The following is a 12769-nucleotide window of genomic DNA, read 5'->3' as shown; positions in this document are numbered from 1 at the left end:
TTCAGAGGCTTATCATAGCTGTGGCTTCTCTTCTGTGGAGCATGGGCTCCAGGCGTGAAAGTTTCAGTAACTGTGGCGTGCTGGCTTAGTTGTTCGGCAGCATGTGGGAGCTTCACGGACCAGAGATCAAGCCCATGTTCTGTGCATGGCAGGCGGAATCTATGCCACTGGCCTGCCAAGGAAGCCCTGTTGATCATTCTTAAGCACATTCTTAAGCACACTGAAGTTTGGGAAATAAAGCTCTGCATCCCAGGGAGGGTTCAGGGCTGGACCTCCCTCCCTGGCTGAATTTCTCGATGGGTGAGTGTCCCCCTTCTTTCAGTGGAGTCTCTCTCTGGCACTCAGCAACCTTACTGTGCATCTTTAGCATACTTTTAGGGCAAGGGAAAGTATTTGGGACACCATAGGGTGTAGAACTGTTGCAAGAGAGGCCATGGCCTGACAACTAACCTGGTTCATGACTATTCATGCTGGTCCTGTGGTCAGTTTTGATCACTCAGCTCAATTTAAGGCACTCTCTATAAGCCTCTGTGAGAGCAGGAAGCAGGTTCTGGGAAGAAGGACATAAGGAAGAAGATGGAGGTTAAGATGAATTGACAGGCAATAGGATTAAAATTCTTGCTCAATCCTGATCTTGCGAGTAACTAACAGTGGCCTGAAATTAAAGAATTAAACCATGAAGGCTCCCTTGACAACTGATCTGATAGGCCCAGAAGTAAATTTCAGGGACCCTTTTTGTCAGACAGAGGCAGGGGAGAGCTCAGATAAGGGGCGCTGGGAGGAAGGGGCTGGGCAGTGATGGCCATCGGGGAAGGCTGTGGTCCCTCTTCTCAAGGCAGCACCAGAGGCTGAAATAGTCCTGGGGGCACATTAGTTGCCAGGGCTTTTAATCACCTTCAGAAATACTTTCCTCCTTGCATCCAACTATGACTTTGAAATGGAGGCAAAAAAATGAAACGGGGAGAAAGATAATGAAACATAGGTCAAATGTGGCAGCTGGTGAATTTCTGATAATTGCACTTTCCCATATAGCATTTCATTTCTATTCCCTGAAGTCGCACAGAACCCTGTGGGGAGGAAAAAACTCCAGCAACAAACAATAACAACAAGCAACTCTGAAGGGTTCAAGGAAACAATATCAAATGCAATTTAATGACATTTTTTATGGGAGACAGGGTAGAGATAAAGTGATATTCTAAGCCTGCTTCTTCTAACATCATAAGAAAGCCTAGAAAATTACATAAACATCAATTTAGGTCAAGTAAAATAATCCTTGATTTCCTTTCTGTCTCTCTCATCTCAGTACCCCAAAAAAAGGTTAAAAAGGGGAGAGGAATATTTATAGTATAGTATTTTATATACTATACTATATTAGAAAAGGCAAACTCTAAGCCATGTAGATAACCTATGTAGTAATCTGATTTGGGGGGAAAAATCAATGCTTATCTACAACAGATTGTTTGGATCTTGTTACAGCGAAGTATTTCTTGGCTGGCTGTTCTCCAGGTTAACACAATGGAGAGCTCAGCAATTCTTAAGGAAATCTTCAGATAAAATCATCTGAAGATCTAACAATCTACTAGGAGACTCTGCTCTTGATGCTGTTTGTAGCTGAACTTTAATCAAAACATAATTCTTTGATGTCCCAACCATGATCCCTTCCCCTTCCACCAGAAATTGCATCCAAGTGGAAACTTCAACAAGCCTCACTTCTTTCCCTTACACTGAAGCCTCTGGGATCAGAGTCACTGATTCACTATTGGCCTTGGAGATTCTGCCTCTTACCAGGTACTCTGGAGTTTCACTGTGACTTTTATCCTAGTGGGAACCAGGCCTTAATGTGAAAAGCGTGCTGGCCTGGGTAGACTGTGAATTGTGAACGGGGTCCTTGTTGGGTTGCAGTGAAATAGCCAGATTAAGCTAGATTAGCACTGGGCTCCACGCTTCATGTAACATCCTCTGACCTGTTCCCTCTCAGTCCCTCAGCTTCGTGCATGAGGGTCCTGTTTTCGCATTCACACGTGTTATGCCATGTTATAGTCGCTGCCCACTGTGTTATTCTCAGATGGTGGGTATTTCCAATCTCTTGTTGCAAAGTGAAGTATTTCTTTAGGCTTTGGTCTACATATGGAGTAAGAGAGATGACCAATAAGAACAAGTAAGGAGAGACTGTACTTTTGTAGAGTTGGGTCTTCTCTTTAGGACTGGGATTGCCAACAGGCTGGTTTTATGAGGCATAATTTTTCCATGAAAGTCATCAGATAGAACTTTCCACACTAACTACAATAGGGAAGGATCTGGAATAGGGAAGGGAACGCCCTGGAAGCTGCTTTAAAGCCTCAGACTCCCTTCTCCAAAACAATTTGCACCTTCCCAATAATTTGCTATTTGGCTGGCTTGGCTGTCATTTCTGTCCTGTCACTGTGGCCACTGGGATCTGATTTCTCCTCCCAAAATCCCTTTTCCCTATCCTTGTACGCATCAGAACTGTCCATGCAGTGATAATGCTGGTAAATGTTTAATGATTAGTTCTTCAAGTGGGAAACACCTTGGCTTACAGCACTGCCAGTTTCCATGATGTAAACATTGCCACCACAGCCAGTTTTAAGCTGTTCCCATGAGATCACCAAACATGGGGATGGTAGCACATCATTATATACCATGTTCACCATACATATGTGATCAAGGTAAATAATCTCAAGAGCATGGAAAATAAGAATAGTGAAATAATTAGGAAGTGATGAGTTTTGAGTATTTATTACTTTTGTTTTAATAGAACTTAACTGTAAATTTATATAGTTTAATTTTTAATCGTGGCTATGCTTAACAGTTTGTAAAATTCCTAAAAAATTTAACAACTGTTACACAAGCCAGCTCTAACATACACTCTGTCTTGGTCTGGGAAAAGATGGAGTAAAGGGAGAAATGAAAGGGTGTATTTTAATACTAAAGTACTAAAAGGCCTCCATGCCATTCAGACTTTATGCCTGGCCCTCTGAGCCATGGATCCATAAATTCCTAGAAATGTCATAGTTGGTATTGGTCCGAAGCCAGGACTTTGGGGCAAGACACACTGAATTCCAGTCCCCGCTGTACCATTTGCTAGCTCTGTGACCTTAAACAGTCGGGAAGCTCCCCTGGAGAAGGAAATGGCAACCCACTCGAGTATTCTTGCCTGGAGAATCCCATGGACAGAGGAGCCTGGTGGGCTACAGTCCACGGGGTCGCAAGAGTCGAACACGACTGAGCGACTTCACTTTCACTTCACTTTCAACCCCTCTTTGCTTAGGTTTCTCATGGGTGAAATAATAGTATCTGCTTTATACGGTTGTGCGTGTGCGTGCTAAATTGCTTCAGTCATGTCTGACCCTTTGCAACCCTATGGACTGGAGCATGCTAGGTTCCTCTGTCCATGGGATTCTCCAGGTAAGAATACTGGAGTGGGCTGCCATTTCCTTCTCCAGGGGATCTTCCTGACCCAGGGATTAAACTGGCATCTCTTACCTCTTCTGCATTGGCAGGTGGGTTCTTTGCCATAGTGCCACCGGGGAAGCCCTCACACAGTTGTAATGGAGATTAAATAAGGTAATATGCTCAATGTTCTTAGCCCACTAAGCTACATAATAAACCCTCAATAAGTGGTAGCCATGAGTACCACTGTAATTAACCTGATCAATTTCTAAAAGTCCACAGTCTCCACAGGTGGTGATGGGATCTACCCTAGATGCAAGTGCATGCAGAGAAGGATAATTAAGGCAATCTTCCTTGCATGGTCTGACTCCACTGTACACGGACCATTTGTGTAAACTCAGCCTCTAGGCTGGGATGTCCTTCTCACCACACTTCCTGCTTGAAGATCACATGCTGGTAACTCATTTCTTGCTGTGAAGGACTGCTGTCTTTCTAGGCCTACTTTAAAACGCAAATAAAACTGGTCCCCCACATCTGTGGGTTCTGACTTGACTGTACTGAGCCATTTTATATGAGGTACTTGAGCATCCATTGATTTTGATATCTGCACGTTGGTTGGGGGGTGGGGTGCTTATCCTGACACAGACTCCTGAAGATATAGAGGGCTGACTGTACTGTTTAGACAGTGGGTAATAAGTTTGCACCTAGGTGCCCAAGTGGCAGTCAGATCCCAGGGCTCTACATTGAGCTGACTCCTGGGAATCTAAAAACGAGGAGCCTGCAGTGGGTGATAGGATGTGAAGTGGGGCCTGAGGCCACTGAGGACCCCACTCTTTGGTTCCCCCTCGCTGCCATGTCCCTCCCCACACTTCCAGGTAGACCAGTTCTTTGAGCTGAGATGCCTCTAAAATCAAAGCCTCTTCACACTGTCTCCCTGCTCCCCCAGGTCCTGGAACTAACAGCCAGTGGACCCTGGGGCCCACAGTCCACAGATGCGGTGGGAACATGCTGACTCTCTGGGGTTCATCTTCCTATCATAAAACACCAAGTCTCTAGTTAGTGGGCCAGGTTCAAGTCATGGTTGTGACCTTGGGAAGGTCATTTCATGTCTTTGAACTTCTATTTTTTTTTTTTTTAGCATATTAAAGATGCTGATGAGAATTTACCCAAGAACCAAATTAGGGAGCACATTTGTGATGCTAAAGCTCAACACAGCACATGTGTTGGTACCATATTCTGTCCCTGCTCACTGATTTTAGTTTGCTCCTTTTTCTTGCATTCCTAACGCATGGCTATCGAGACAAAGGCCTTCTTGGGACCATCGTAGATGGATGACAATAACACATCTCTACCCTTTAGTCTAAACCGTTTCTGGGAACCAAAAATATCAGTTCCTGTCTGGGCTCACTTATTCATAATACAGTCTTGTATGCACTAATAATAACCTAACGCTATTCTCAGTTTGGCTCACATAACTTGGCACTACAGGAAGGCAGAGATGATGTCTGCAGGAGCCCTAAGGCCCTGTGGACAGTAATTAGACACTCGCTGAGGTTTGGTTTATTTATCTTGGGCACCTGTGATGCTACACAAATGTTTCAAAGTGGTGGAGGGCCAGGGACCAGAGAAGGAACACAGCTTCCGGAGGCAACAGACTTAACAGCCAAGCGGGGAGGGTCTTAGGTTCCGGGGAAGGGCCCGGGGGTAAGAGAAGGAGCCAGTCTCTCCCCACCTGAGCCAACCAGTCTCGGCTTGTTCTGTTCTTGGCGGGAGATGCTGGCGCCTTGTAGGATGCTGTGACGGTGCTAAGAGAAAGGAACCCACAACTCTTTCCTTGGGGCTGCAGAGCTGGCGTCTGCCTCCATCAGTAACACGATGTTTATTAGCCTCCTTAGGGCTCTCAGAGAATAAAACTCAGCTCCCGGGCCCAAGCGGTTACTGTGTAAGTAGAGGGGGCTGCATTATGCACTCCTCTGTGGACTGGCACTGCCCTTTTGGAGCTGGAGCTGGAGGTTGACAGCGCAGGTGACCACAGGATTGTTGGGGGAAGGTTGCTGTTGTGTTTCAGGATCAGTTATTTTTGGCTGAGAAAAGATGGCTGATGCCCAGCCAGGGCAGGCTGCCGGAAACTAAGTCCTCAGTGGGAGGCCTGCCAGGACCCAGCCGAGACGGCCAAGGTGAGGGTATGGGGCTGAGAGCAATGTCTGGTTGGCGAAAGGTCCACTAGTGAGCATCATGTGGGGCTCGGGGGGTCCATGCTTCTGGTGCGGCTGGGGAGTGGCCAAGGAGAGAACAAAAATGATAAGGAGGTTAGGAGAGGACCTCCTGGGAAGACTTACAGGTGTTCAGCTTCCATTAGAAGAGACGACGTTGACTAAACGTGCTTACTTTCTTCAAAAACCCAAGAGACTTCCACAGCAAGACGTTGGCATATTGTTCTGACAGCCGGATTAAGAGAAAGCCGGTTAAGAGAAAGCCGCTGCACCTGCAGGCAATGTGGGTTTTTGCGGCCTCTTCACTCACCCTGCAGCAGAGTGGTGGATGCAGACTGGCCAGTGATAACATCTGCATGCTGAATGGAGCCCTCGGGATGTTTCATGTATTTTTTTTTTTCACCTGCATCACGTGGTTTGTGGGAATCTTGGTTTCCCGAGCAGGAATCGAACCCACGCTTCCGGCATTGGAAGCGCAGAGTCTTAACCACTGGACCACCAGGGCATTTTAGAAGGAAAGGAAAGAGGACCCTCCCAGGTGTCTAAGTGATGGGGCCAGGCCTCCGGGCCAGAGGACCAGGTGCACCCTCCGAGTTCCTTGTGTCTGCTGCTGAGTCATGGTTCTGGTTATGAACTGTCGTGAGCACAGAGGAATCCTTGCTGGATACAAAAGCACTCCACCCCAAGGGAAAACACTGATGGATTTGATAACTTGATAATAAAGCTCTCTCCAGGGAGAATGCCCTCCCAGAGGTAGGAGATTAATTTTATCTTTTGCTTTTTTTGGCTGGTTCTCTTCCCCTGTGTCTGCCCATTCTTTTCTATGACTTGCTCAATGAAGGGCAAAGAGGTTTTCTAGAAAGCACCAAACCCTTGAGGCCTCTGATTTCAGAGCAGGAAAAAAATGGCCTGGGCTGAGGGCAAGCTCACAGCAGCCTGCCAAAAGAGGGTTCAACCTCTTGCCTGCTCCCCTGAACCCCAGGATCAACCCAGAGGACACATGGCATGATGGTACCTCCAGCTCTGCACCCTGGAGGAGATACCATCTCGTGTCTAAGCAGCGTGGCCCCCGAGGTTCCTGGGAAACCTCGGGGCAGAGTTGTGTCTAGCTGGTCTGCAATACACACCCCTGAGCTGGCCAGGTCCCCTTCCATAATCTGCTATCTCCACGCCTTTCAGAGTTAGCTCAGTCTGAAACAGACTAAAAGGTGGAGGGGGAAATGACGTGGACACTCAGACTCCTTTCAACCCCAAGAGTCTGCCTCGTGACCTTGGTGACTGTTGCTCGTTTGAGAAGCAGGAGAGAAGGGAACTGCGGGTGGCGAGCAATCCCCATTCTGATGGAATCCGATTAAGAAGCGTTCTGTAAAACTACACCAACAAATCAGGACAAACGTCACACCAAGGTCTTGCATCACAGGACGTTTACATAATATAATGCCCGTGGCACACAGATACCAGATACCACAAAGTACCTGAGACAAAAAAACAAAAAGGAAGGAGGGGAGGAGGGAGAAGAATAGAAAGGAGCCCGAGGCCTGGCACACGGAGATCTGAGGACCCAGGCAGAGCTTCTCAGTGGAGGGGTGGCCGCACGCGAGTGTCCGGTGGCCTCTGTCTCACATCTCAGCCTCTGAGGAGCAGATCTCCGTGGCCGCAGAGATGGCGATCCCGATAGCCAGGCTGCCGTTGTCGGAGAAGTGCTGGGCCAGCGAGGTGCCGATGACGAGGCAGTCCCCGTTGGTGATGACCGAGTCCACGCACTCCAGGATAGACCGGGGCGTGGCCTCCCACCTGAGACATCGGTGGTTTCTGTTGAGCTCCAGGCGATAGGTAAAGCTGTCGGCCTGGGTGGGGGTCCCGATCAGCATCATGGTGGCGAAGAACTGGGGGTGCCCAGCGTGCCTCTCCTGTTTCCTGAGCACCAGCAGGAAGTGGTGGCCGAAGCAGGAGTGGATGATGAGCCAGTCGGCCGGCGCCGGGAGGTGCATGTCCGTGGCCAGGAAGACAATGTCGGCCCCGTGGAGGATGTCCACCCTGTGCATCTGCCGGAGGTGGGGCACCACCACCTCCAGGTGGCCCTCCCACTGGCAGGAGAACAAGGGGCACAGGCAGGGCATCACCCGCGCGGCAGGCGGCCCCGCCTCCTGGTGGTGCAGGTGGTGGGGCCGGGCGTGGTGGCAGAGGCGGTGCCGGGGCTGGCGGGGGCAGTGGTGGTGGCAGTGGTGGGGGGGGGCGTGCGGAGGCGGGTAGCTGCTGGGCTCCGGGGCGCTCTGAGCGACGGCATGTCGGCTGGACACATACTGTAAGAGACGGAGGAGAGCCTTAGTGGGTTCGTGGCCGCGAGATCAGTCTCTCTGGCTGAGGACCACCCCCCCGCTGCTGCCCCCCCAACCCGCCACCAACCCGCAGGTTCAGAGTGTGGAAAGCAAATTCACCAACTCAGTTGTGCCTGACTCTTTCAGACACCATGGACTTTAGCCCACCAGGCTCCTGTGTCCTTGGGATTTTCAGGCAACAATACTGGAGTGGGTTGCCCTTTCCCTCTCCAACCGATACAGGTAGACAAAAGCTTTACTTTGTGAAAAAAAAAAAAAAAGAGAGAGAGAGAGAGAGAGAACTGCCAGACTGTTTTCTGAAATGGCAGAACATTTTACATTCCCATCAGCCAAGTAAAAGGGTTCCGATTTCTCCATGTCTTTGTCAACACTTGTTATTATCTGTTTTGACAAATAGGTTAATGAGACCGAATTCATTGTTTTGCATATTTTGCCAAATTTAGATGCTGAAACATCTGTACATCTGCATGTCATTTTAGGAGAGAATGTAAATTTACCCATTTGAAAACAGAACCTCCTTCAAAAGATTCCTCCTGCAAGAAGAGACTTTCCAAATGTATTAGTATATTACAAAAAAAAAAACTAAAAAAAAATGAGGGACATGGTGGATGTCTTGGGTGGTTGAGATTCTGAAAACTCAGTCCAAGAAAATGCAATATTTATTATGCCTTTCTGATTCTTTAATAAGATACTCAAACAGGCAATTTCCCCCTTCGAATAGCATGCATTATGATGGTCCTAAGTAACAAAGAAATCAATTTTTTTGTTCTTTTTTGATATTGTTGATATTTTTGTGCAGGGACTGGAGGTCAATGGATTTCCTCCCCCCCCCCCCCATTTTATCATCAGTGTTTTTTTTAGAACCAAATTTCGGTAAATACCAATTTGTCCTTCCAGTGCTGCCTGGGATTGGTACTATCTGGGGTGCCCTTCTGGGTTGAAAAACAAGCATGGCGTGCAGAGCTGACTGTGTGCAGCTGGACTGTGGTCCCCAGGGCGGGAGTCTCAGCTGTGACTCCTGGGACTTGGCTCTACCAGGCACACTTCTGTCCTGCTTTAGACTCATTGTTAAAGAACAACTTACCAGGGAGGGGCTCACTACCAGGCTTCCTAGGTGGCACTAGTGGTAAAGAACCCACCTGCTGACGCAGGGACACGTTAAGAGACGCAGATTTGATCCCTGGGCTGGGAAGATCCCCCGGAGGAGGGCATGGCCACCCACTCCAGTCTTCTTGCCTGGAGAATCCCATGGACAGAGGGGCCTGGTGTGCTACCGTCCATAGGGTTACAAAGAGTTGGACACGGCTGGAGCGGCTTAGCAAGCATGCAGGCAGTATTGATATAAAATCAAAGTAAGGAGGGAGTTAGGAAGAAACACCACGGCCTCCCTTTCCTCCCTCCGTCCAGCCTCTTGCTGGTGCCTCCGGTTGGCTGGATGCAATCAGAAGGAAGCCCGGGAGATGCACTCAGCCCGGGTCAGCTCCCCTTGGAAATGTGCTTGTGAAGAGGGACTGTCCACCTGCATGCAGATGCCTCAGTCCCCTTTGTGATGTTCCTTGATCCCACCACACTGGGCTTCCTCGGCTGGGCTTTGATAAGGCTGATGTGGGGGAGGTAGGGAGGGCTGATATCAGTCCACAATCATTAAGCCGTCTGATGAAAATGTATACACAACCAGCTGACACGTGCACCGCCTGGGCATGGGCTGAGAATACTGAACAGGGTACAATCCCTGCTCCCGTCTCAGCGGCTCATTGTGATTAGTGTAACATAACACAGTGCAAGGATGCAGGATACTGGGAGGGACTCTGAGTGTGCAAAGTGGGGGCGGTGCTGTTCTGGTCAGTGCGAAGGCTGTCTACTCTCGGTGAAGCAGGAAGGGCGATGCTCTAACGAAACGGGCAAAAGGTTTGTGAGTAACATGTTCCAAGGAGCTGGATCTGAAAGAACATGGGATGTCTAAGAAATGAGAAGTTCCAAGTGGCTGTTGCTAGGGGATCTGGCAGAGATGGCGAGGAGCAGGGCCGGAGAGCAGTTGGACCATGTTGCCAAAGAGTGGGCACGGAGGTGGCACCCAGCCCTAGGGGCAATCGGTAGGAGGGCCCAAGGGCTTTAGGGAGCCCCCTCGGGCAGTGTGATGCCCCAAGCCCAGCAGTAGAGCTCACACTCAAGATGGGGCCCGCAGTGGATTCCTGGCACTTGTCCAACCCCTGGACTCGAGCCATGATCGGCCCAGACTCTCCCCTTCCTTCCTTCTGGCCTCATCTTCCCCTGGCCTTCCCACTGTTTAATTGCTGCAGGGTAACAAGGCCGCCAGCGGTGTATTCCAGAGTGAATGACTATGCAGATACGTCGTAAACTCACAGAGACCCCTGCACTTGCTTGCTGTGCCCTGGGAAGGTGCTGAGAATAAACACAGCCTTAATCCTTCATTTCTTCCTGCTCCTTCTCCTGATGCAAAATCTGTTTCATTTATATACACGATCATCGGGGTGAGCGAGGTCACAGGGCCGCTGGCTGGGAGAAGGGATTCTTTTAATTGGCAAAATGCTAATCGTTTTGGAAAATGAATTCTAATCTTCCCATCTCATACAGTGGATGTGTGAGTAATTACTTTCCTTCACTAAACTGTTAATGCAACATTAGTGATTACACTAATTAAAACTAATGAACTCTTCCAGGCTGATAAACCCCTCAGTCAGTCCGAGGAGGCCTTCCTTCCATTGGCTGTCCTTAACTTGCCATTTGGAAGAGAGATCTTGAATTAACCTTTAGAATAACTCGCAAAATTGGGTTTAGAAATGTTAGGCTTTATGGACTGGGTATAATTCTCTCTGCAAGCATTAGTGAGACCATTTCCACTGAGGGTGTAATTGAATTTAAAGACATCTTCCTTAATTTCATCAGCTACACTCCCATGGTTGGTCATGGCTATCCCTCCAACTCCTGGTGTCCAAAGAGGAAACCTGGCCCTGGAAATACCCCGTGACCCTTTCTCCAGCCTCTGCTCCCTCTGATCTGTGAGCTCATTTGGAGGACTGCTCTGTCCTTCTGCCTGATGCCAGGAACAGTGCCATGCTAATGGAGGCATTTCAGCTGAAGGTGGGTTTTGCACCCAATTTCAAATGACAGTCATGGGTTTTGAGTTTGCTCATGTCCTTATTTATGAGAGTTAATGAAGTGAAGCTTTCAGTACTTTCAGCAATGCTATCGATGTATTTCACACACAGGAGAGAAGATGGGGAGGACTTATATTTCAGGGCAGATATCAGAATGTTGGAAAAGACCCCGATGCTGGGAAGGAGTGTAAGCAAAAGGAGGAGGGGGTGGCAGAGGATGCGATGGCTAGGTAGTATCGCCAAGTCAATGAACATGAATTTGAGCAAACTCTGGACGATAGTGGAGGACAGAGAAGCCTGGTGGTCTGCAGTCTATCGGGTCACAAAGAGTCGGACATGACCTTGAGACTGAACAACAACAACAACCAGGACGTTGGAAAACAGTCAGTCATGGCCAGAACCTAGCCGGGCCATCAGGTCTGCAAAGACGGAAGAGTCATTGTATCTGCTCCAGGTCCCACTCTGTAGTGTTTAAAAACTCCCTCTGTTTCTGGGAAGGATGGTCAAGGCTGAAGGTTTAGTGTTTCCCATTCCATTTTCTCACCTCCCCTCCTCTCAAAACCTGAGTGTACGTGTGCACACAAAACCCAGGAGGACTCTGGAAAAGCTTCCACCAAACAGTCAAGAAATAAGTTACGCTGAGATAGAAAACAACGATGGGGCTTTTATTTCCACTAGACTGTCTTCCTTCAAAAATGTGTCTTATGCTGCTTTTCCCCAGACTGTTATACTTAGAGCACTGAATGAATGAGATCTTCATGTGGGCAGCATGATAATGTCTGTAATTTTCTTTAAAATGCTTCAGTTGAGAGATTGTGATAGAAATGTGTACATTTTTAACCTACACTCCAGGGGCTGTCAATTCCCTAATCAGGAATTCACACTTCGAGGTGATCACCTAACATTTTATCTGAAAGGCCACACTTCAGAGATAATGACTACAATTGCCTCGCTTAGTATCCATATTTCTGATCCACACCAGATGCTGCTAATTAACATTTCCACAGAGGTTTCCATTGGTGAAATTAGTAGTTTGTTAATCAGCGTAATAGATGTACTAAGATTGGGTAAAACATTTCAGAATAATTCTGTACTTTAAGGATGAACCCAGGAGTTTGTTCCATAACTATTTCTGAATCTAGCCACTGAGTCAAGGACTTAGCATGGTCTGATGCCATCTCTAAGAATATTAGAATCTTTTTCTTGTTAGATCACTACATACATACAAACTTTTCTTGCTGGCAGTCAAAATTATCTAAATTGAGCAAGGAGACATTGGTTAGCAAATACACAGAAACTTTGAGTCCTCAGCTATATATGCCATGTGTGAGTGTGTGCTAAATCACTTCACTCATGTCTGACTCTTTGCAACTCCACAGACTGCAGCCTTCTGTCCATGGGATTCTCCAGGCAAGAATCCTGGAGTGGGTTGCCATGCTCTTCTCCAGGGGATCTTCCCAACCCAGGGACTGAACTTGCATCCCTTATATCAGCAGATGGGTTCTTTACTACTAGTACCACCAGGAAGCCCCATATATGCCATAACTAATTAGAGAAGAGGGAAACGAGTTATTACTGTGAAAAGAGGAAGATAAAAATTTGGGTGGATCGATTTTAAAAACCAAGGTCTGTGGGTGCAAAGGGGTGAAAGGTATTCATACAGGTGTCTACACAGGTACTGTACCTA

At 48.0% G+C, this 12769-nt stretch overlaps 1 protein-coding gene across 1 annotated transcript in view; it reads right to left on the bottom strand.

Annotated features, from left to right (window-relative positions):
- SIAH3 (siah E3 ubiquitin protein ligase family member 3) overlaps positions 6994–12769 on the bottom strand; it is a 70571-nt gene continuing 64795 nt past the window's right edge. Inside the window, exon 2 of the mRNA XM_013968151.2 lies at positions 6994–7927. Within this exon, the coding sequence (XP_013823605.2) occupies positions 7244–7927 (684 nt within the window). The 3' untranslated portion in view covers positions 6994–7243. The remainder of the gene's footprint in view (positions 7928–12769) is intronic.

This window comes from Capra hircus, chromosome 12 (assembly GCF_001704415.2).
Source record: "Capra hircus breed San Clemente chromosome 12, ASM170441v1, whole genome shotgun sequence".
In the NCBI taxonomy this organism is placed as follows: domain Eukaryota; kingdom Metazoa; phylum Chordata; class Mammalia; order Artiodactyla; family Bovidae; genus Capra; species Capra hircus.
Note: the sequence above shows the minus strand (reverse complement) of the source record. Positions and strands in the feature narration are given on the sequence as shown.